Here is a 26072-nt window from a genome sequence, read left to right as displayed (position 1 = left end):
CGTGCCTCGTTATCATCCCCCACTCCCTCCCATCTTGACCTTAGTCCCCCACCCCTCCTGCCCTCTACATGCTTCACTCCCACCCTCCTGTATCGCTCAACCCTCTTGCCCTCTTTAATCACCCCCACTCCCACCCGTCGCGCCCTTCCTGCCAGCCCATAACAGTTCCTCGCCCTCCTTTGATGCCCCTCCTTCCTCCATTACCTTCCCCTCCTGCCTCATTTTTCCTCTCTCCCTCACGCACACCTTCATCCAACCTCTCGTGCCACAACCTGGGAGCTTCTGTTACATGATTAGCTATTTTTTACCGCATCACAACGGGACACAAGGTCGCATTCTTTGAGGAGGAGATTCTTTAGTAACCCCTTCTGTACTAGTTCATATGTGAGTCTGGGATGTTAATGTATTCTTATTGGACATTTCTGTAGTGGTCGTTATATCAAGGTGTAATAGTGCAAAATAGATCTCTAAGGGAGAATTTCTAGAAAGCTTAAATTAGCGAGAAAACTACCCATACTCTTTATTTTTGCAACCTTCAGATTTGCTTAGGAGAAACTTAAAATTTAACTACGGGTGTTAGTTGTAGCTTTCGTTAACCCCATCACTGTATTACACCGTCGGTTCAAAAGCCAGAATAAAATAGTGAAGTCCTGGTAAAAGTGATTAAAGTCTGTGCTGTAAGGTGTTCGAACTACGTCTGCCTGCATCTTTTTGTCTTGTTAGACTTGTTTAAAATTGTAAATAACAGATGACTGATAACACCATCCTTCTGTCATTAGTTGGTGCTTGTATGGATTATTGTAGTGGCACGATTCAAGCAGTACTGTAATCAGGAAGTGGGTATTCGAATATGAAGGATTAATTCGGAAACCTTACACTTCTTCCTTCTTGTGTTCCCCCCACTCTTTAATCCCCGCTGTATTGACGTGGATTAATGCCGTTGTTCATAGTAATTTAGATATGTGAATTGTGGGCTGGCTTCACATTCCCTAGGTTCTTCTCCGCTCCTACAACCTGTCCGCTCCAACCTTTAAAAGTGACTCATCCCTCCCAGTCCCCCACCTCTGATCCCTCCCTCCCCCCTCCAACTCTGATCTCTCCCTCCCCCCTCCAACTCTAATCTCTCCCTCCCCCCTCCAACTCTGATCTCTCCCTCCCCCCTCCAACTCTAATCTCTCCCTCCCTCCTCCAACTCTGATCTCACCCTCCCCCCTCCAACTCTGATCTTTTCCTCCTTCCCTTCTCCAACTCTGATCTCTTCCTCCTTCCCTCCTCCAACTCTGATCTCTTCCTCCCCCCTCCAACCTTGATCTCTCCCTCCCCCCTCCAACCAATCCCTATCTTCTTCCCTCTCCAACTTCCCTTCTTCCCTTTCCCAACGCTGCCACCTATCCCCTCCCCACTACCTCGGTACCCAGTTTAACTCTGCACCTTTTCCCTCCCCATCTCCCTTACCAGCTTTGCTCCTCTCTTCACCTTCGTAACTCTGACTCCTCTCTCTCCCATCTCCATTTCGATTCTCTCGTCCCCCTTCTTCCACTCTCCTTTCTTTTCTTCCCCTCTCTTTCCTCCCTCCCGCCCTCCTTACTCCAGTTCGACCCTCTCCCTCTCTCACCCCCCACATCCAACTGCGCCGGTATGAGTCACCAAGTTTCCCTCCATCGTGGTTGGTTTTCCCCGCTTGTTGGCCTCTCCCTCCCTCGCCTTGTGCTGTCCCCTCTTCCTGCTCTTTCCCCTCCTATTTCCCTTCTACACTCCCCACCTCAAATTCGGTTAGTATTTGTGCTGGGTGCAGTACTGTTCAGTTTCCCCTTGGTTTTTCACTTGCATTTACCTCGTTTGTTCCCCCCCTCCCCTTCCCCTCTTTTTTCCGTTCTCTTCTCCGTCCCAGTTCACGTTTTGTTTTCCAGTTACTTAAGTTTCGATATTTGTTTTCTGTATATATTTATTTATCTTTTTATTTATTCGTTTACTTCATTACCCTCCTCCAATTTTCCCGTTTTTACTCGACATTTTACCTTTACTGGACATGCAGCTAGCACCCTGTTCTCCCTCTATTCCTGTCGCACCTTCACTTCTCGCTCTTTTTCCTTTACTGCACGCTTCCCCTCGTTACTGTTACACACTTACTTTTCCCCTTCACACACACACACACACACACACACACACACACACACACACACACACACACACACACACACACACACACACACACACACACACACACACACACACACACACACACACACACACACACACACACACACACACACACACACACACACACACACACACACACACACACACACACACACACACACACACACACACACACACACACACACACACACACACACACACACACACACACACACACACACACACACACACACACACACACACACACACACACACACACACACACACACACACACACACACACACACACACACACACACACACACACACACACACACACACACACACACACACACACACACACACACACACACACACACACACACACACACACACACACACACACACACACACACACACACACACACACACACACACACACACACACACACACACACACACACACACACACACACACACACACACACACACACACACACACACACACACACACACACACAGTCTTTTTGTCCTTTTCTTTAAATTTCCGTACTCACCATCTTCCTGCATAGACATTTTCTGTATTTTCCCCAGTGTCCATCAACTATTTTCCTATTCTCAGACATCCTCATACTCCCCCCATTCCCTCCATACTCCATTCTCACCCTCACAATCCCTCTTCCTTTCCTTGTATCACTGACACCCACTCACATTACTGTCACTCATTCCTTGATTTTCCTCTTTTCTTCCTCCCTCCTTGCCCTTCACATTTTCTTTCCTACCTCCATTTCACACATTCGTTCCTCCCTTCCCTTCACTCATTTACTCCCTTCCCTTCACTCATTTACTCGCTTCCCTTCACTCTTTTACTCGCTTCCCTTCACTCTTTTACTGCCTTCCCTTCACTCTTTTACTGCCCTCCCTTCACTCTGTTACTCCCTTCCCTTCACTCTGTTACTCCCTTCCCTTCACTCTTTTACTCCCCTCCCTTCACTCTTTTACTCCCCTCCCTTCACTCTTTTACTCCCCTTCACTTTTACTCCTTTCCCTTCACTCTTTTACTCCCCTTCACTTTTACTCCTTTCCCTTCACTCTTTTACTCCCCTTCACTTTTACTCCTTTCCCTTCACTCTTCCCTCCCTTTTTCCCTCGCCTCGCCTCACGCCCCCTCTCCCCTATCTGGCTTGAGCGATGGGGCAGGCACGTCGTCTCGTTCTGCCTCAACTTTTCACATTCCGTATATTAGCTATTCACTGTATAATACGGTTACCCGGGAGTGGAGATGAAAGATGGGGAGTCTCCTTTTTTGGGGGGGAAAATATATACCGTATTATGTTTTGTGTAGTTTTGTGCTATACTTTTCCTGTTTGGAGTTATTTGTTTATGGTAGATGAGTCCTGTGGTGGTGACACGATAATTCATTGCATTAATTGCAAGTCAAAATATGGTTAATATGGTAGGGAAAGTAGGGAAGTGGCATTGGACAGGGAGACATGGAGGCGATTTGTTTGTGGCCACCACTTACGGGATTGAGGCGTCTGGCACTAGATAGATTGACAGAAGTAGGGAAATTTGTGTTTGGGTGATTTTTATGCTCTTGTAGCAGTGTTGATATTGTAGCTGCGGTCGTTTGTTGATTCGTTGATTTTTCTTATTTTCAATGAACATGAAACGTGGGACTTATTTCGAGAGGAATATAAATGGCTTACCCGTTTGATATTTGGAATTTATATGGTGAATCTTGTTGGGTGACCTCCCCCCCCCCTCTCTCTCTCTCTCTCTCCACTCGTTCCCCTTCATCCCCGGCAGGGAATATAAATGGCTTACTCCCTCTCATACTTTGAAGGAATGTCAATTATATTTTTGATATTTGGAGGCAATACAAACGGCTTACAATATGTTTGATGTTTGGAGGGAATATAAATACAGTCAGCTTACTCGTTTAACATTTGAAGATGACACAAGTGGCTCAGCTGCCCCTGTGATGTAATGGTTTAGTCGTGTTTGCCAGGATTTTGCCTTCGCTTAATCAAAACTTTGCGATGCCAGTGTTCTTTCTTGTGGCGTCTTGTAAATTGCTGTGCTAATTGACTTCGTGTTTGGGTCCCATTATTTCTGAAAGTTTTGTTGATCTAGACGTGTGCAGTGTAGGTCAGAGATTGTGCTTATTTTGCATTGGATAGTTGATTTTATTGCTTGGAATTTCTGTAGTGTACAAGCCTGGTGTTTTATCGTAGTTAAATTTGTTGGTCACTTGTATCAAACAAAGGTTACTATAAATAATTTAAGCCTCTGACTGCCAGAATTTCAGCTAAACAGTCTATGATGGCTTCAATAAAATCCCAGGTGCACCAACCGCAGTGAGTGTTAAGGAGGTCGGACTAGTTACTTAGATTTCGACCTCCAGGAAGTTGAGTGGGGCTGTACATTCAGGACTTTGTGACGGATGCAGGTGAGATTTGTTTTCCATTACTGTAACTCTTGTTACCTGAAAACTTTTAGTTTGGGAAAACTTCGTACTTAATGAATTACACAGTGATCCATAAAGTACGATTTGTTTTCCTCGCTGCTTACGTATAGATTATTTATGTACTTACCTAAAAGGCCTTTCGTAGTGAAGGGATTATGCTTAGGTAAAATTAAACAATGTTTCTTGTACTACAAACCACGAGCGAAAAAGCAAAACGAAAATGTTAATACGAAACGAAACATAAGGGCTAGCAAAATTACTTTATATACCGATACACAGATATTATGTATAATATATATATTATAAGATACCGGTATATTATATATGTAATATATATAATACATATAAAATAAATATGTATACCAGTGTGTGTATATATATATATATATATATATATATATATATATATATATATATATTATACACACACAGGGTCGCCCGGGAGCAAAGGGCACAGTATTGGGAAATGAAAGGCGAGAGTATTTTATGCAAAACTTTATATCAACGTGTGTTCAAATTTCAGCCGATACTTAGCTGCAGTTACTGATGACTTAATGACTTTTGAACGAAAATAGTCGCTATCATACTGTAATTCGCCCTGGTCATCAGTAACTGTAGCTCCTTAACGGTTGGGATGTGGAACCAAGTTGAGACAACATTTTTTGCTTAGAATTCCCTCATGTCATTTCCCAAAGTTACGCCCTTTCCTCCCGGGATACCCGGTATAATATATTTACAATAATGCATTATATATATATATATATATATATATATATATATATATATATATATATATATATATATAAAGGAAGACGATTGTAACAGTGAAATAATGCAAAACCATGATCATGGTAATGTAAAGCTGAACCTGATGGCAAGTACTAAACCCCTCCACAATCTGAGAGTTCCAAACAAAATCCGGTCCTAATACACGTCTCGAATACGAATTACTGAAATTTTCTTCGCTCTTGATTTGTCTAGGCCGGCATTATAAGAAGCCAATCAAGAAGGGTCAGAAGAAGCCCAAATGCAAACAGCCCAAGAAGGGAAGGAAGTATGTGGGTGAGTATTGGTGGAATTTACTGTGCTATAGTTACTCCTTCGGGTGCTGCTTTTTTCTGCTGTGTTTATTTTATTTGTGTGGGGTGTAGATAAGTATAACGGAATATCCTCATGCTTACCTTGTTCTTTTGAGTGTTTTACAAGCTTTTTTTTTGGGGGGGGGGTTAAAGGATACCTAGAGGATGACTTTGGTTTTCATATTTTTGTGTTGCTCTCTCTCTCTCTCTCTCTCTCTCTCTCTCTCTCTCTCTCTCTCTCTCTCTCTCTCTCTCTCTCTCTCTCTCTCTCTCTCTCTCTCTCTCTCTCTCTCTCTCTCTCTCTCTCTCTCTCTCTCTCTCTCTTTTCCCTGGGGTGGGGTATGTGCATGATGTTTGCAGTTGTTAGTTATAATGCTGTAATTTACACTCTTTTGCCTCTGAGTATTGTCTTTGTTCATATTTATTTCAGAGGGATTGAGGGTGAGAATCCCATGGTTTTTGTTAAGATATGTTAGGGGTTAGGTAATTTCCGTGGAGCAGACGGTACGGTAAGCTTATATATACTGTACATATATAGATAGATAGATATTATTACTGTGTTCAAGCTCTTTTATATGCCTGTGTATTTACTTCTTTCCCTGACTGGAGAACTTTTGATGTCCATTATCATTACGTACTTAGCTCAGGACAGTCGCCCCCCCCCCCTTCCTCTTTTCATTTTTAATCTTTTTGTTTCTCTTTTTGCCGTTCCTTTCCCATCACCCTCCTTCCATTCACCCCCCTTCATCATTTCGTTCCTCTCGACCTCCCCGTTTTATCCCCAGTGTGCTCTTCCCAGTACCCCTTTCCTCGTTCCCTTTTTTCAGTTTTCCTTTCTCCATGTTCCCTTGGTCCTCTTTCCTTAATTTCTCATGCTCTTTTCCGATTTTCCTCTCGTCCTGTCCTCGCTCCCCTCGTATTTTTCCCTTCTCCAGGTACCTACCCTTCTGGCCCTCCAATCAAGTTACATAGGCCTACACCACTAAGGGACCTTTAGCTCTCCTACAACTTTACTCCTGGCAACTGTTGCCATAGATACAGCGTTGATGAGAGTGTTTGATAGTATGGCCTCTTAACCACTTCACTCCGGTGGCATACGATTTTAAGCTTTAGAAATATTTTTATACATGGGAGGTAGTTGGATGTAGCTCCCATTAATCCCTTCAATATCTAAATGTTTTTGGTTTTAAAATATTGTCCGGTTGTAGTAAGATTAAAAATGATATTAATTTAAAGATAAAACACCAGTGCGCGACCTATAAATCAAGTATTGTGGTAGCTAATTTAGGTGGGGCTTTCATGTAGAACCACTTTTACAAGACAAATAACGTCCAATTTCCCTCGCTGATGGAAACTTGTTTCCCTGTCCCCGAGCGGTGGTTATTTGTTTCACTTTTTTCTCGTACGGGTCATTTCTCTCTTCCCTTCATTACCGTTTCTTGCTCCTACTGGTGAGCATTGTTTTATTTATTTACTCTGCTGATGGATTTTTACTATCTCCCAGACCCTTCTTTGTTCCTTTTTCCACTGAGCCATAATTTGCCTTGTTTGTTTTCACCTTTGTTTTCCTTTGGGTTCTATTGTTCACATGGCTCTCAAGGAGGAGCGACTGGCTACATCTTAAATATCAGTACTGAGTATCCTACCCCTACCGTGTACGTTTCTGGTGGGATTTGGATGAAATTGACATAAATTAGGATAAGGATGCTGGTTAATGCCGCCTTTCCAAAGGTACTTTACCTGTTAATATGTATTCTCTTACCCCATCGTAGCCCTCCTCTGTATCATCCATATGTGGCTGTAGATAAGAGAGAATGCAAAGTATCAACATAACGACTCCCTTGTGTGGGTTACATGAGAAGATGGGGAGGGGAAAGGAGAGAGAAAGGGAAGAGAGGGGAGGACGAGAAAAGAAAATTATGGAGGAGGAGGAGGAAGGAAGATATGAACGAGAGAGAAAGAGAAGGGGGATGGGGGTCTTTTCTCCTCGGTTTAGTCTTACTGACGTCTGCGGCTCGACGCCCCTCCTCTAATCTTCCAACTCCTCTCACCTTCCTTCTGACTAGTTACCAGCCTGCTTCTTAGGTTTCGGTTTAGCATTTATCCGCCCCTAATGAAGCACGGTACCTTTCTAGTTATAGTAATAATAATTATTATTATCATTATTTGCATGTATATTCTATGTACATTGTGATTGTGTAAGGAGTCTTCTGTTCATGATAATCGTATCAGTGTACCAGTTATGGCATCAGGCACATGCACTCTCACGTTGCTTATTAATATTTTTAGTTGGGAGAGAAATGCACTGGAGTGCTGTCTGTATAGTGCCCTTAAAAAGCTAAAGAACAAGCATGAGTCACTTGCCGACTTTTGCAGGAAGGTTGTCCTTTAATGCCAACTCTCCAAGGTCGAAATCACCAAGAGCCTCATCATACGTTCGTATTGTTCAAAGGGTAAATGTGAAGAATCTGTATACTAAAAGATGAACTCAGACCAGACAACGGGAAAGTGTCAATAAAATTATCTGACAGTAGGTACACATCGTTTCCTCTTCGTAATCCTGATCCCTCCCCTTTCCCCCAGGAAGAACAAAAGTCATGGAGAGGTTGTGCATTGTTTTCCTTATTTCTACTGTAACAGATTTAGGTTACGGCATGAAATTGATCTTAGGTTCGTGGATATCAGGCCACGTCTGGTTAGTGTGGTCCCTTGGGCGGCAGTAGGTAGGAGTAAACTTGATAACCTTGATAAGAGGGAAAGTGACGGTGGTTGAAGCAGTTGTAGGAGCCTTCCCCATCAATCCGGCCCCACGTACCCAGCTTAGCCTCTGCGTGATAGGGTACTCAAGTAGCCCACCAACTGCTGACCCCATAAAACTGAAATTTGGGGAGTTTTTTTTGCTGTGGTCAGAGGCGGAATTGTACCTTAGAGCTGTTCGGAATAGTGGATAGGCTTGAGGGATTGTTGTGGGGCAGTGAAGTTGGGGTCACGGGGTGGGGCTTTGGAGTTAGGGTCACGGGGTGGGGCTGTGGAGTTAGGGTCACGGGGTGGGGCTGTGGAGTTAGGGTCACGGGGTGGGGCTGTGGAGTTAGGGTCACGGGGTGGGGCTGTGGGGTTAGGGTCATGGTGTGGGGCTGTGGGGTTAGGGTCATGGTGTGGGGCTGTGGGGTTAGGAGTCATGCTGTGGGGTGGTAGTGGAAAATAGGATGAGGCTAATCGTGGATGGTAGGATTATGACGATGATGGATTGCGGAATGTGTTAGTCGTATTATTGTTCTTGAAAATTGTCGGATATTATAGACTGAAACGCTTTATGGGTCTCCGGTATGTGGCGAAAAGTTGAGATGTTCCCTGGATAGGAGAATAACCCCTTCAGTCGGAGTTCTCTAATGAGCCGGAATGAAACTGTGTATCATTAGATCGGTTCCAGTGTAGCAGAAGGGAGTTAGAGCCGGATGGTGATGTCAGAGACCGGCGAGTGTCTGTGGGTGTGAGGGTGACTGGGGTTGTTTGGTCTGGCCCTACCAGACTGGAGCAGGCGCCGCGTCGCCACTCCTCGCTCTCAGCCTCACTCCCTACCCTTCCCCCCTCCCCCCTTCCTTTCTTGCTCCCCCCCCCCCCTTCCCGCCAGCCAGCAGCAGACTCTTACGTCACACTCCAGCCTCGCCTCTTGCTCAAACTTCTTCTAAACGCAGAACCTTCTCCATTTTGCCGTTGCTTCACTGATTTTACCCGATGATAAGTTTGATGGTGAAAATTTGGTAGTTCCGTGCAGGGGAGGAAAGAACTGTAACAAATTTTTCATGGGTCTGACATAATGGCATAAGAGGTCGCTGAACTGTCTTTCTCTTGTCTTCCTGTTTAACGTGTATTCCCTAGAATCATTACCTCTTGTTCGGATGGTGAACTTTAATTTTAATAAGCTAAATATCTTCCCTTTACCTTTTAACGTGTTTGTAGCATGTTCTTACGGTATTTTGCACACAGCCTTGCGACATGTCCGGAAAACTCATCTTACGGTGAAAAAAAGTCAGAGCAGTGAGTCAGACTTGCACTGTCGCATTGCAGGTGACGGCACCGGCCGACCGGCCTGCCTGCCTGCCTGCCAGCTCTACAGACCCAGCTTGCCACGTAACCATGACCTCATTCCTGATAACTCCTTCAAACTCTGAAGTTTTTCTCATTTGTGCCTCAGTGCAACAACGTTTCCGTCCAGATTTCATAATCGGAAGATGCCAGTGATATTTGTATGAATTATACAGCCTACATGAAGACGAGATGTACAATTGCCTTCAGTTATAAGTAATATGGGTGGTATGTTGGAGGTAGTACAATTGCCTTCAGTTATAAGTACTACGGGTGCTGTGTTGGGGGTACTCCGTGATACAGTATTGTATGTTAGTTTGCCTCTTCTACCGTGTTGGTATAACCCCTGGTGATCAGACAACAGTGAACGTGGGACATAACAAATACCCTGGTGCCACATAAGACCCTCAACTCACCACCCCTGTAGTACTTATAAGTGGAGACGATTGTGCTCTTTTTCAATTAATTTTTAACATTAACCTCACAGAAGTCACCTAATCCAATAAATTATGGTGTTAACCAAAACGAGACTATTGTGTTGATGGTTGAAGGATTATGCTCATAAAGAGAAGCCTAGTAAGCTGAGTAAAATATTCTGGCATTAACCACAGGGTTGTGTAGTAGAATATTGATACTGTACTAAAGGAGTTACTCATAATAAGGAACATAATGTATACAACAAAAACTTTTATCCCTAATATAATACACGATATAAACCAGATATGTGGCGGGGACATTTTGTGTAGGCCTGCTAGTAAATACACAACCTAGTTTGGTCTCTGAGTTAGGAACTGTTCGACAGACTAGGTCCAATGAAAGTTGTCATTTCAAATCATGTATGTGGTTGTTTGTTTATGTGTTAAAAAAGACACCCATTCATGGGCCTAGCCAAAATTGGTAATCTGAAAGGCCACTTTGGTGAGCTGGTGATGGCTTCATTATTGTACAATTTGGGTGGCAGTGTGTGTAGAGGTTGGGAAACACTGAGGAATTTAACTTATTAGTTTGTGTGTGTGAGAGAGCACGTGTGTGTGTTGCACATTGTGCATGTGTGTGAGAGAGAAGCCATATTTATGTCCTAAAGGAGTGTAATTGGAACTTAAGTGTTTGTGATAACAAAACCACACCTTTGACAAGGCAAGCACCACACAAGGGAAGGCATTTCATTTTGTAATACTGTAATTGTTGTATCATACTTCTATCCACACGTGTTAAGAGCTGTGTTCTTGTAAGGCATTAGGGATTTCAATGATGGCACATCTTACATGGTCTGGTAAAGACATGTGCAATGGAGCTGTTCAGTAAAAGATTTCTGTGCTATTCACATATACCATCTTGTTTTGATGAAACCCATTAGGAAGAGAATTTCTTCTGTTGGGAAAGGTTAAAACATTTTCACGTGTGGCCTTTAGATACTAGGTACATTTTCATTTGAATTATTGCACACTTATACCCTTTGATAAATCCCAGCACTACATCTTCGCCTGTATCTGCATCTTAAGAGCTTCAGCCTGTGGAGGCCACAAATATTTCCATTACTGTGCTGTGGTGTGGATGTGAATGTGATAGAAAGCGTTAGGAGAAACACATTGAGGTGGTTTGGCGACCATCATCCACTCACTTGATGTAGTGCTGCCTACTTCTTCCTTAGCCTTTATCATTCTTATTCTGTGCCTGCTCTCCTCTCTTCCTATTTCTCCCATTTTTCTTGTCACCTCTTATTGCTCTTCTTTCCTTTACAGGTGGCATTACATTGAGCCAAATGGCTTCCTGTAAGTCAAGAAAGCATTTACAATGCTGGGTGGTAACCATGGCCAAACATTACGTGCTCCCTAAGTGTCAACAAGTGGGCTGGTGGAGGGTTAGTGCCCCTCTCCGTAAAACAAATAACTCAAAAGTCAAATGGCCACCCCTTATGGGATTATGGCATGTGGCAATAGATAGATAGATAGATAGATAGGTTTGGCCACGTGGAGGGGATGGAGAGCAAGAGACTAATGAGGAGAGTGTATGTAAGTGAGGTGGAAGGAATGTGAGGGAGGGGGAGGCTGAGGATGAGACGGAGGGATGGAGAGGAGAGGTATATGAGAGACCAGTGTTTGAGCTGGGGGGAGGGCAGTGAAATGGCGGGGGACAGGGTGACACATAGGCGATTTGTTTGTGGCCACCTCTTACAGGGTTGAGGCATCTGGCAATAGATAGATAGATAGATAAACTGTACTGATACAGTAAGTGCTATGCTGAGGTGCTTACTGGCTGTACTGAAGTCATCCTTAGGAGTTATTTCCTGAAGTCATTCATAGGAGTTGATCATTACTGAACTGTGCATATTTGTAGCCTGCTTACGTACCTTATCACTAATACAGTCACTGTCATCAATTATTAGCAGTTTGAAGTCATTTACTGAAGACAAACTTGTTGCCTTTTCGTTAATGGACTGAAGAAGTCTTGCAGCAGATTTGCAGAAAATTTTCAGATTTCGTGTATATAGACAAACCACTGTGTTATACAGTTTTAATTTTTGAGTTTAGTAGTCAAATATCAACTGATCCTGCAGTATTTGAAGCTTTTCTGTTACTGTCTTGCAGTGCTGGTATATTAGTCAGTATTTTTTTTCCTTTCAGCTACCGAGATCCGATGTGAAGAGAAGTCCCGTGGTGGGATGTGCTATGAGGTGATCCTGGCTGAGCCTTCAGCAGACAAGCCCTCCCCACCACCTGCCTCTCCACGCCCCAAGAGCATGACTGCTGAAGAAATCGCCCAGAAACTACAGCAAGCTGAAGAACGTAGGAAGGTAACATTTATTTAATGGAGTTGATTAGTTGAGTGTCTTCACTGTGTGACAACAGTACTACTCAATTAAAGCAGTCCTACTACAGAAGACGACAGCTGCCATACTCACTGTGTTGGTGTGCTTCTTAGTCTTTGGTGCCAGCTTGTGTGACTGTGCAGATGAATTCTGGGTCCATGTACAGTACTTTGTCTCACAGTTGGCATTCCTAGTGTAGGTTTGCTGGGAGAACTCTTGTTTTAGTTGTGCCTCTGTTGTCTACGCTCTTCTCAGGCCAGGTTCTGAGCTTCTTCAAGATAAATGGCTGCTTCTCTGCAGAGGGCTCACAGTTGTTTTCTGTCAGAGGCATTGGTTGCAAGATCTTTTGTTAGGATGTTGCATTTCTTCAGGGTTGTCCTTATATGATCTTTATATCTCATCTTCTGTCCCCCTTGGTTGCAACGTACTGCAGTGAGTTGGCCATACAGAATCTGGTGGGGAAGGTGGTGCTCAGGCATGGGGAACACTTATCTGACCCATCTGAGCTTCGATAAAAGTTCTCTGTTGACAGTGTCATATGCATTTGCAAGATCAGTGAATGCAATATAAAAGTCATGGTTCTGCTCATGGAATTTCTCTGGTATCAGTCAGGCAGCAGAGATCATAATCACAGGTACAGTAATCCCTCAATGATCTGATGTAATAGAGCCAAAGGCATGTCCAGGACTTGGGAAAAATGCCCCTGGACAGGTACTCATAGACCCCAACCCAAGCCACCTAAATATCTCCCTATCGGACATGCACAGCACCTATTTAATATCCTATGCACAGAAATAAGGGACAGAAACCATGAAATAAATAAAAAGGAACCAGAGAATGAGAAATCAGAAGTGAGTATGGAAACTATTTATCAGTGTACAGTACAGGGTACTTAGGACACGTCTGCGGCCATCACAAAGATTAACCCATCTCCTCTAAGGCTCTGACAGTGGTGAAAGTGCTCTTGAAGCATGTGCAATAATCCAGTGTTGTGCTGTACTTAATCCTTTGCTCTGTGAATTACAATGGTTTAACATTGCACATTCTGTTCTTACTTGCGCCACGCCATTGTTGCACTCTGCATTTAATTTTTTGCACTTAGAATTCTAATTTCTTAACATTGCACAACACTGTAAAATCCCATATGGTCTAATGGTGAGATATTGCAGTTTATTCACAAAAAACGAGCACGTGGCGCAGCCATGGCGACGAGTGTGCAGTCACCACGGTAGGTAGGCGGGAATAGGGGAGGGGAGGATGCAGGGGTGCTCTGCTATGTGCCAAAATGCTGCTGTTGGTCACAACATGTCAAATTTAAAGTAGGGATAAACACATATCGGCTTTGTGTGTGTATGTCCAAGGACCTGCGCCCAAAATGCCCCGGACTTGGGCATCTAGGTCTTAAAGGGATTACTTCGTTCCTTCCAAAATCCATATTGTGTTTCAGGGAGTGTTGACTCATTTAAATGTTTTGTCAGTCTGGATAACATTATCTTGGCTAGTGCTTTACTACCAATCACAAGGAGGGAGATGCCTCTGCTGTTGTCACAATTTGAGCAGTCCCCTTTCTTCTTGTAGATGGTTACAGTATCAGAAGGAAGCTATTCTGATGGAATTTGCTCGTGGTTCCATAGACAGTAGTCAGAATGAGATTATGGAGGTTTTGTTGAAGTAACTGGCCACCCTCTTTGACCAGTTCAGATGGTATACCATCAGGGCAAGGGCATTTGCTGTTTTTCAGGAATCAGATAGCCTGAACAGTTTCTGCAGGTATAGTCGGGATATCAAGATCTGCCGCTTGAGGGGACTTTGGGATGTTATCAGGGATATTGTGCTCCATCAGGTTTCTTTGATTCAGTAAGGTGTTAAGTGTTGTGCCCATCTTTGTAGGATTGATTGCTAATCATTCAGGAGCTCTCCTTCGGCTGATCGAAGAGAGTTTATGTTGTGTTCTGTTGGCCTATAGATGGTTTTAATGGACTTGTGGAACCCATGTTGGTCATTAATATCAACCAGTCTTTGCACCTCTTTTGCTCACTCAGTCCACCAATTGTTTTCCATGTCATGCAATTTTCTCTGGTTTCACTTCTGAGATTTTGGAATTCAGTTTTTAGGGTTAAGGAGCTGGGATGAGTCAGCGAGTTGTTGTTCTCTGTTCTTCAGTGCAAAGAGGTCATGTATACCCTCAGCATTTTCATCAAACCAGTCTTTATAGTGGCGAATGGAGAAGCCTAGTGTTTCTTCTGCAGTGCTGTGGAGCAGTGTTTTAATGGTTAGCCACTCTGCATCTAGGGTAGTTGCAGTATTTGGATCAAGTGGTGGGCATTGACAGTGTTTGTCTGTAACAGTACTGTGGAAGGTGTTACAAGTTGCCACCTCCTTTAAGCTGCTACAATTTAGTTTCCTGATGGATGGTCCACGGTGCATTTGTGGACGTATGACAACTGAAGTTTGGTGACTTAGGTTGTGGTCTGTTGAGCACTCAGCACCTCCCATAGCTTGGTTTACAAAAACTCTATTCAATCTTGCTGCCATACAATGACATAGTCAATTAGGTGCCAGTGCCTAGATCGTGGATGCATCTATGTGGTCTTGTGTTTATTCTTAAGTTGAAAATTTGGTGATGGTGATGACCAGACTGTGTTCTGAGCATAAGGAAAGCAGTCTGAGCCCATTGTTGTTCATGTTACCAACACCATGGCCACCTGTAATGCCTTGCCAAGATGATTATCTTTTCCTACTCTGGCATTAAAATTTCCAAGCAGGATCAGTCTGTCATTAAGTGGTATTGAACAAATGGTGGCATCCGAAGAGTCGTAAAGGAATCTTTGATGGTGTCCTCAGAATCAAGCATTGGGGCATAGGCACTGATAAGTGTTGCATATTGGCCTTTAGAAAGTGGTATGCACCAAGACATCAGCCTCTCATGTATACCCACAGGAGTTTCTTGGATATTCTGTAGACAGTTGATCCAGACTGCAAAGCCAGTACCATGGTTTCGTCTTGCATTCTCTGGGTATCTCTTCCAGAAATGCGTATACCCTTCTTTTTCTTTAAAGTTTCCCTTTTCTGAGATACAAGTCTCAGGCAAGGCAACAATGTCAGTTTTATATCTTTTCAGTTCATGGACAATAATGGCAATTCTTCGGCACAGTCGTGTGTCGTAGTCAGTATCAAGCAATTTTCGTATATTCCAGGTAGCAAGAGTCAGAGGGATTCTTTTCATTTTTCGACCTTGACAGACACGGTGGGATGCTCAGGTGGTGCAGAGCAGCTGATGTTTAGGTTACCTTTTCTAAACCCCACCCTGTCAGGGGTAAGCAGTTGGGCATTCACTTCTGGCTGCTTAGTCACACTGGATGCTGCCCAAGGCACGACCTGCTCCTATGCCATCATGCCAGCGACCACTGGGCCAATGCCATCTATGTGCAGGACTTCAGTTAGCAACTTCCAGCCATGTCCATGACCTGCCACTGTCACCCTGTCCTGTTGCCATAGGTGTTTTGTTTAGGTGAAAGATGAGACAGGAGGTGAATATAGCAGTGAGTTTGCACAATGAATGGATTTGGTGTGATGGTGACGGTGTGCAGCCCTTACCACCATGTGACTTAGCCTTTCCCAGCCTGTGATAGTGGCATGAAGATTCACGATGACTATCTGCTGAGCAAGGTTGCAGGAGTCTGCCGGGAGCTTTGTCGGTCGAGCCCCGCCTTACATGAGACTTCACTCATGGATTTTTCATTTGGGATTTACTCCTGTAGGTTTGACCCAACCAAGGGTAATCTACAAGGCAGAAGACCTGGGAGCACTTAGTCTGACCCCTGACTGATGGCCCCTCCAGCGTGGGTAACCCTGCCCTCTTGCTGAGTCAGAGAGGGATCTCCCCCACTAATAAGGGCCACCAGATTTATAGGGCACACAAGCCCCCCACCACAACAAGGTGGCTCCCATGGAGGGTTTGGAGTGAAGGTTGCCTTAAATGTGAACCATGCATAGCAACCAAGAAGTTTGCTGTATATAGTTTCTGGAAACAGTTCTTGGTCTAGCTACAAAAGTGAATAGTTCAGTATAGCATTGGATCGAAAAGTGGTATAATATAAATTTCAAGATCTGTAGGGTAGATACCTAATAACAAAATTTAACTAAAAAAGGAGTGTGTGTGTATGTTTGTTTGTTTGTTTGGGGAATGAACATATTTTACCTGCTGTTGATAGACTTTATTGGATGTACCTGATTAGTTTCCAGGTGTGCCCTCCCATATTTCAATGAACAGTACTTAATAAATTTGTGCATTTATCTTGTCACAGTGATATATTGACAAGGCATCAAGGGTTGTTGTTTCAAAGTTTTCTCATTATGTTCTATTGTTTTTGATATACTGTATTGAGCACTGTAGTGTGGCACTAACATAAGACTTGTTCCAGTCTGTTGAGGCATCACGATTGGCCACTGTAGGAGAAAGGCTAAACCGCCTGGAGGAGGCCAGCCGCAAGAGGGAAGAAGCCAACCTTGCTTTCGTGTCAGCTACACAGGCAGCTCTGGAGGAGAAACTAGATGCTACATCCAGTAACCGAGAGGCGTATCTTAACGGACTCCGCGCCAAGATTTCTGATCATGTGAGTACTCATTGTTAATTATATGTGTGTGTGTAAAACATCCATGCAGCACCCACAGTTCTTATTCGTCTGCCATTGATTTATTTCTTAGCTTTCTCAGTCATTCTGAATTGTCTGATTCTCTTTCGTTATCCCTCAGGTTTCTTTTGCATTGCATACCACATTTATATGATGAGACTGAGACTTAAATATGTAAAGTCTTCTAATTATTCATGGCAGATTATGTCACAAGCATCCTTCTCTCTTCTAGCTCATCAGTCAGCCTCATCTAACATTCACTTGATTCTCTTTTTTAAATATTAGTCCAATGAAATTTTCAAGATACATTATATAGAGTAACTTGTGTTGTACAGTAAGATGTAAGGTAATGACTACACTATTGCTTTTACTTTACATAGTAAGTTATTTTTAACTGGCAGCTGAATAATGTGGACATGGTGAGGAAGCAACTGGAAGCTCAGACAAATGACCTTCGCCAGACCATCGAGGATAAACTTCGTTCTGCTGAGGAGAACAGGTCTGAAAACATGGGGAAGATGATGGAAAAACTTAAGGAACATGTAAGTCTAAATTTGATTGCAGATAAACAGTTTTTAACATAAGATAATACAGCCTTTTCAGTGCTTGCTTGTAAAATTACAATTTACCTTCCAGAAGCTTTCCAAGCATTGTAACTTTGGGCAAGTCATTGCCTGATGAATTTTGCAACTTTTTTTTTTTTTTTTTTTTTTTTTTTTTTTTTTTCTTTCCCCCCCCCCCCCCCCCCCCCAATAGATTTGTACAGTACTTAGACACCTCTGCACTGCAGAAACAATCCATGAAAATAAACACAGTTCTGGAACTGATTGAAGTTTGTGGGGATTATTATTATTATTATTATTATTTTTATTTTTTTTTTACAGCCTTGGTAATGTGTGTATATGTATTTTTCACACAGAATCACCATCACAGACCCATGAAATCTTACTGAACAATTATGGAACCATCTCCATTATGAAGAATCAGGCAAAGATTAGGTACATTATGCTTCAGTATCATAAAAATATCATTCTTAAAATAAAAAAGTAAATGAGAAAGCACAAGCAAATGAAGAAGCTCATTTTCATGAACCTCAAGTTCAGCTAATTAAAAAATCAGTCTATAGCAGCAGGACCAGGCTAGATATATTCATGGTCTTCACCTCAAACACCTTGTCACCAGAGCCATTAATTCTCTCACTGAAATAATTTTTCCTGGACCTCCACCACTCCTTGATATCTGGAAGAAAACAGTCACCCTGATACTGAAGCCAGGCAGTTTACCAGTTACTGAAGCCAGGCAGTTTACCTGATACTGAAGCCAGGCAGTTTACCTGATACTGAAGCCAGGTAGTTTACCTGATACTGAAGGCAGGCAGTTTATCAGATACTGAAACCAGGCAGTTTACCTGATACTGAAGCCAGGCAGCTTGCCTAATACAGGGTATACTGCAGCAAGTCACAATACCATTATTTATGCCTTGTCAACCTACTAAAATCATGAGACTTATCTTGAGTATCATCCCACCCACATTCCAGTCTTAATTCACAACTTGGATTTCAACTCTCCCAGATCCTCCCTTAATTCATGTTTCCGGCGTTCCTTATAGAGTTTTATGATGGTAGTTATCTCTTAGTATCATCTATAGTCGCAACTCACGAGTCTGAAGGTTTCATTATCGTGCCCTGGCAACCTACTGGTCAACAGTGCGTCCAGTTTCATGTATACAGTAATGTGATACGCATAGGAAACAGTTGTCAGTATTATTTGAATGGCCAAATATGCAGGCAGTAATGAAGAATACGGTTTATTATAGTCAATTATGAGTTTCAAAGCATAAATACCGTGGCAGGCAGCTGTTTATAATGTATAAAGGGTTGATTATAATTTATAAAGGGCTCGAACATTGCCCTCCGCAGACAAAAGTAGTGCATCCAGCTGACCACTATCTGTTAATTACAAAATATGTTGTATTCCGACATGCCATAATACATACGTTAGCTTGTACCCTTATTTCCTGGATGCTTATCTGCTAAATATGTGACGTGGCAAGACTAACAGCAATTCACTATCATGGTAAATGCATAATATAAACTAAGAATCAGAACTGATGCCTTATTTTGTCACCACAAATCACTGTGTGTTATGTCAGTATGGATGCCTTCCCCCCCCCCCCCATCTCTCCCCCTCATTACAGCTACATTTTAAATTAACAAAAATAGCAGTGTGTTGTGTGTTCAGAGTAACAACACAAAAGAAAGGTATGGCATGGTGGGATGAAGAGGTTAAGAGAGCAATGGAGGAAAAGAGGAAGAAGTGGCTAGAGTGGTTACAGGGAAGGGGCTCAGTTGAAATAACTGAATATATTAAGAGCAAGCTCATGAAGAGACTAGTGAGGAGGAAAAAGGAGGAGGTAAATGATGATCTTGGAAGAAAAATGAATGCAAATATCTCTGAAATAGGAGGTTATTCTGGAAAGAGATGTGGAAATGTAGAAGTGACAGCAGAAAGAAATGTGAAAGTATGAAGGATGTAAGTGGTAGATTATTAACCCATGGGGATGAAGTAAGGACCAGATGGAAGGAATACATTGAAAGCCTGATGAATGAGAATAGAGAGCGCAGAGCCACTGTAAACATATTGGTTTGGGAGTATGCAGAGAAGGAATTGCAGTGCCAGGAAACGTGACACTCACACAAGTGAAGAATTATGTGAAACAGCTGAAAAATGAGAAAGCAGCTGGGTTGTTTCTGGAGATGATTGAGTGTCGTGCAGAGAGCAGAATGAAGTGCTAGTTGGAGATAGGTAAGAAGGCATAGATAAATGAAACTGTGCCAGCAGAGTGGAAAAAGGCTGTGATTCTACCCGTGTACAAAATTAGGGGTGAGTGAAGTGAGTGCAAGAATTATTGACTGTGGTAGGGAAGTTATAGGGAAGAATTAATATAGATAAAGTAAGAGAGAGAAGAGAAGTCCTAGTCGATGATGAACAGGGTGGTTTTGGGAGTGGCAGACGATGTGTGGATCAAATATTTACAGTAAGACAGATAGTGGAGAAGGCATGTTAGAAGAACTATAAGGTGTTAATGGCATTCATGGATCTGGAAAAGCATACAGCAAAGTAGACAGAAGGATTGTGGAAGTTTTGCTTATGTATGGTGTAGATGGTAAGCTGCGAGGTGCTGTCAAGAGTTTTCATGGTGGTAGTGATGAATGTGTAAAGGTAAATGGGCATCTAAGTGAATGGTTCATGATGAATGTGGGCACGCAATGAGGTTGTGTGATGTTCCCATGGTAATATGGATGAGGTGATGAGAGAAGTAAAAACACAGGTAATGGAAAGACGGTTGGTGTTGGTAATGAATGATGATGTATGGAGTATCTCAAATTTGTTGTAATATTATGATGCAGCACTAATAGTGCAGAGTTTTGCTGATGTCTGTGAGCATTGTACCTTGAGAGTAAATGTAGAAAAGAGTAAGTGATGATTATTAAGAGAGAAGGTGACCCCAGTGTGAGGTTACAATGAATAGAGAGAGACCAGAATTGGTGAGAGAATTTGAATACCTGGGTACAGTGATAGGAAAGAGAATTTTGATATGACCAATTGTAGTCAAATAAATCGCAAAAAACTTTGAAAACTCAGGAGTCGGTGTTATCACCACGGAGGAGGGTATGGAGTGAGGGGGGAGCCGGGAGGGTATGGAGGAGGGGGGAAGAAGCGAGGCTATGGGCAGGATTCTCCCCCTTCTGTCAACAGGCGGATGGGGGCTTTCGCTGTACATTTACTTGTGGTCTGTTATACACCAGGTGGCCATGCGGAAACACAACTTGCAGTGACTGGGGGACTTTCGATGTTCAGTAGAGAGGTGGACAGCCACTGTCGCCAAACACATACAATACTTGTGGCCTGTGGTCTGTGTTCGGTGGTGGTGGCAGTTGGGAAAGACAGCCCAGTGGCCACGCGTTATTAGACATTTGGTGGGGATCCGTACAGATGTTTTGACACCACTTGCGGGTTGCAGTCGTATTATTCGGGTGCTGGAGGTTCACTGGAAGTGATCTGGAAAGTGTGCAGCTTTGACCATTAAGTACAGGGACAGAGGGACATTTTGTCTCTGGTTGTGGGTTACAGACTACTTCCTGCTCATAGCTCAAGCCCAGCGACCACGATACCGAAGTTTGAACACGTCAGCTGACGGCAGAAGTTCTCGGGGACTATTATGTCCGGATAATAGCAAGTAAATGTGGATAATGGTTTAATAGAGCCAAGGTCCAGCATCCAGATACTGAGTGTCCAGATGAATGAGGGACTACTGTATTATATTGGTACAGTATAAGGCTTGGGAGGGGAGGAGGGGTGTCTGTCATCCCATTTTCTGTCACACATTAATGGCAGACTCAAATAATTTTGCATAAATGTGCATAGAACTGTGTCAGTCTATATACGGACATGGCAATTTAGGGTACAACGAGTTAGTCCATGTATACATGGACTCTGCCATTTTGACACTATTGGTTTGTCCGTATATATACAGACACTGCTCGGAATGGGTTGAAGACTTTCTTTTGACACCCTGTCTGTATGCATTTGTAGAACATGTCCATCCCATCTCATTGCATTTCTTTTTATCTGTATTGCCAGATACTTATCACTTCCTTCAGTCCCAGAGTACTCTCTCTTGTTAACTTCATCCATCTTGTTTTGCCTGTATCTACTCAGAAACAGGTAAAGTACTGTTACTTCTCAGCAGATTACTAGAGTTCTCCAGTTAATCTTCCCAGAAATTATCTTGACCTCCTACTTTACTTAGCCAAGTTTTCACAATACAGCCCTCGGATAGTTAAAATAATCGGCTAAAGCACCCTACCCTCCATTTGTACCTGCATCTCGTCCTGCTTCCCTTCTCTGTCCTGTACTGCACTGATTGCAAATATATCTCTCTCACTTTTCAAATACCATCATTTTGCTTTTATTTGCATTCACTTGTTTCCTACGTTTACAGATTCTTTCAGGTTAGTTTTGTACATTTTGCATCAAACTGCCTTCCACAGAAAATTTTAACAATTTATCCCAACAGGAGGATTATGCCCAGAAAGTGCGCCTAGGCCATGAGGAAGCCATCCGAAAGCTGGAGGAACGCATCCAGTCCAAACTTGTTCTGGCCACCGCCAACCGTGACACAGAGATCATGAAGAAGCTCGAGACGCTCCGAGAACATGTGAGTCTTGCTGAAATAAGGGAGAAGTCTGGAGTATGGGTTCTTACAGTTTGAGTATCTGATAATTACTTACTGTGAATATAAGTACATCATGACATAAGAAATGAATATAGTATTGAAGGTTTGCTCGACTCCTTCAGGCCTTATGCAAATAAAGTATTTGAAAGCTGCAAATTTTGTATTAATATTTCTGCATATCATATGTCTGCTATATATATAGCTCTTTATTGAATAATAGATTTAATAAATAAATTACACAGTCACTTTACAAAGAGAGGTGAGGTGAGTTTGGTTTGTTACCTTTAAGCAGAAACCTTTATTCCTACCTTTATCCACTCTGTTTTTAAGGGGGAAAGCTCGAGTAAGATGGTTTTGTTTTGTAGGCAAATTTTATTGCATGCTGCCATTTTGAGTTTTCCTTTAGTTGCTTTACTATTTTGTTTTGGGTGGAACAGTCAAACAAGATCACTGAGGCCCAGGAGATGGTGACCAAGAAAGAGGAAGCGATGAAGCAGCAGCGAGAGCAAGAGGTGGCTGCCAAGGAAGAACGCTTGCGTAAGATTTCAGAGGAGAAGCAGGCCAAGTGGGAGAGCACAAAATCAACCTCTGTAAAGCTAGAGCAGGCCCAAGAGAACAGAAATAAAGAGGAGGAGGAACTCAAAAAGAAAACTGCAGAGAAACTGGAACAAAAATTGGAGAGTGCAGACAAAAATCGCCTTGAGCTTGCAGAGAAGGCAAAGAAGGCTAAGGAGGAGAATGTGAGTTTGGAGAGTGATTAAAGTTATTTTTGTCAGCTGTATATTTTATTGTTCTTTTTTATTTACATACCACTGATTACTTTTGTTTGTTTTTATTTGGTATTTGGCATAGCACATACATAGTTTGTATAATTGGACAGCGGTGTCCCTCCCTGTCCCCTGAACGGGTGATGGTGGACTGCAGAAGGATAATTTCAGCCTGCAGCCCATCAGGTTCGTTATCAGATGAGTCTAGGATCACAAAAACATATTATAATAATTACTTCAGAGAACTGATTCTTCCCTCCATTTCACAGGATCGCAGAGCAGAGCTGGTGCGTGCCAACAAGGAGCGCCTCATGGCTGCTGAGAAGCATGAAACTGCCTCGTCTGGCTAAGCCACTCTTGCCTCCCCTAACCTCACCCACCCACCCACCCATTCAGCCCGCGTGACCCACTAGTATATATGAGAATCTTCAGCATCACTGTTATGGATGGCAAGATTAAATGGTCCAAGCCTATCCAGGAATGTGTACTGTATGTGTGCCCACTTTGTTTGTTACAGCTTGGACAGTAACTACTAACCTGCTCCCAGATTCATAGACAGACTTATGATAGACTCCCTGTTGTAACTCATATTTTAATTTGCAGGAAGAACAAGAGATGGTTGAACTTTCTGTACTCCTCTTTCCTTGTTCTTCATGGCAAAACAAATGACAATTGCAGCAGTGAGTTGATAGTATATTTGTGGGTCTGGGCTCTTCTTGTGAAATCATGTCCATGCTCATTCATTGTTTGGGTATGGGTTGACTGAAGATGCTGCTCTTCCCTCCATCGCTCATTCACTTGAGCAAGTATAATCCATAGTATATTTATTTACTTTTCCATTTGGAGCATAAGTTGGTTAGTAGCATGATGATTTTTGTAGATTTGGTGTACCCATTGAAGCTAATATCCCTTATTTGCCCTCTGGCCAAGATCTCCTGTGAAATGGCCTTACCGCATTGTGCTATGATGTCGGCTTCTAAATACCTGTCCTTGGCACGAGCATTAGTTGTATTCAGGCTGGGTTACAAGTGATAGCTAATGTTAAGGTTCATACATACTACAGGATGATGACTCTTACTGCCAGTTTTATAATTTTAGATGTACCAGTTGCATGAATTTCCAATAATTTTTCTTGACCAACAAATTAGACACTTAGGGAACCATACCACAATACACAAGTTTTTAGGGTTCTGGATGTGTGGGTGTGCAAGGTGACTATGAGGTCCTTGATTAAATATATATATCTCCATAATTGCGGTAGTTGTCACAGATATTAAGGAAAAAATCCCGTTACCATTCCCTCCCTTTTTTTCCCTGACCTTTTTCTTCCTTCCTGTAGTAAAAGCATTGTACTGCCCTCCCTTTCTACCCCCATACACACTGCCTTCTGCTCTCGTGTTTTTCAGCCACCACATCCTTAGCGCCTCTTGTAATAGTTTCATCGTGTTTGTGTCATTAACTTTCCTGTTCCCAACACTGAGAAATGTTCTCAGATATTTATCGTTAAGAGTCTTGTGATCTGTCTTTACTTTTTAAGGATTTTTCTAGCCAAGATCCAAACTAAACATCTGTATTTCGATTGGACTGGCCCTTTGGAATACAGAGTTTAGTTTTCATCTTTGTACATTATGTAAAAATATTTTAGTTAGTTCAAAGTGAATGAATCAAATGTGAATGCTTCAACAACTTACCATTTTATTTTGGATTTTATCATAAGGACTACAGTTAATGTATGGATGTGCCAGTTGAGAATCAACAGTGAATGATAATGGAAACACTGATGTCACAGTGTAGAGTTGCAAGTTGTTTATCAATGCAAATTCAGAAAATATTGTGCATGTATAGTGCCTGGCTGTAGTCTGGCCTGGTTACCTGTAATTCTAATGTTGTCACCTGATGTTGTGTCGAAGTTGATGTTTGATGAAGCAGGGCTTTCCATTCACTGATAATCAAGCAACATGAAGTGAACTTGAAGCATATCCGTAAGTGTAATACCTTAAGCTGTTTATATCTTGAGGTTCTTCACAGGATTCAAAAGCAGTTTTATTTGAGAAGTAATACTGTGTTTCATTTCCACTTGTATAACAGTATTTTGTTTCCATTTATATAAAATTAAGTTATGACAAGTGTGCCTACATTAAATTTTCATTTAATCACTATGGGCAATCTCCTAAACTGAAATCAGTATAGGCATAATCTTTAGACTTACTAATGGGACTACTGAATGTGTATGTTCTGGTGTTCTGTCGCCAGGTAGTCTAGTTTATGCAAATTTAAAAGACTGCTCATCAGATATGCTTGAATTACTTTGGTGCTTTAACTCATTTGAACTCTTTGTAGTGAAGCACATCAGAGGCACTCTTAAGCAAAGGATGATTAAGGCTGGGTTTTGTATTTCAAATATTTCCATAGTTTCAATGAAATGCCATTTAATTTTGCAGTGAATTAATTGAACATCTATTTTTGCATACCAATATTTGTATGTGTTTGTGCATTTGCAATATATTCCACATTCTAGTGCTTAATAAATGGTAGTCCAACAGTTACTTTCTTCTTTATTGTACTCCTTTTTATAGTAAAGTTTTGCTTTGTAACATAACTTCTTGAAATTATGGATGTACCCAGAGTTTTTATTTTTATCTTTTTTAATATATATTTTATATATAAAAAGGCAGTGACCTAACTTGTGGCCATGACCTAACTGATGTATTTTGACTTGTCTGTGAAGGGTATTGAGTACTGCCAGACTAGAAAAATATTTTTGCGCTCCAGGCTGAAAATTAGCAACTCTTAGTGAATTTCTTACATCTTGATAGAACAGGTTGAAGGAGTGAATGTGCAAGTTTACA

General features: G+C 42.3%; 1 protein-coding gene across 4 annotated transcripts in view; it reads left to right on the top strand.

The window, feature by feature from the left end:
* Window positions 1-23627, top strand: part of stai (stathmin) — a 95630-nt gene extending 72003 nt beyond the window's left edge. For 3 of the 4 annotated variants that reach the window (XM_080272396.1, XM_080272397.1, XM_080272395.1), the window contains exons 3-8: window positions 12399-12568; window positions 17008-17199; window positions 17619-17759; window positions 22298-22438; window positions 22894-23196; window positions 23493-23627. In XM_080272396.1, coding sequence (XP_080128522.1) covers window positions 12399-12568; window positions 17008-17199; window positions 17619-17759; window positions 22298-22438; window positions 22894-23196; window positions 23493-23573 — 1028 coding nt within the window. In that variant the 3' untranslated portion in view covers window positions 23574-23627. Of the gene's footprint in view, window positions 1-5590; window positions 5672-12398; window positions 12569-17007; window positions 17200-17618; window positions 17760-22297; window positions 22439-22893; window positions 23197-23492 lie in introns of all 4 variants that reach the window. The other variant, XM_080272394.1, reaches the window with a different exon arrangement.
* The last annotated feature ends 2445 nt before the right edge of the window (window positions 23628-26072 follow it).

Source organism: Coenobita brevimanus, chromosome 50 (genome assembly GCF_032717465.1).
Source record: "Coenobita brevimanus isolate Jiangsu-jjx chromosome 50, ASM3271746v2, whole genome shotgun sequence".
NCBI lineage: Eukaryota > Metazoa > Arthropoda > Malacostraca > Decapoda > Coenobitidae > Coenobita > Coenobita brevimanus.
Note: the sequence above shows the minus strand (reverse complement) of the source record. Positions and strands in the feature narration are given on the sequence as shown.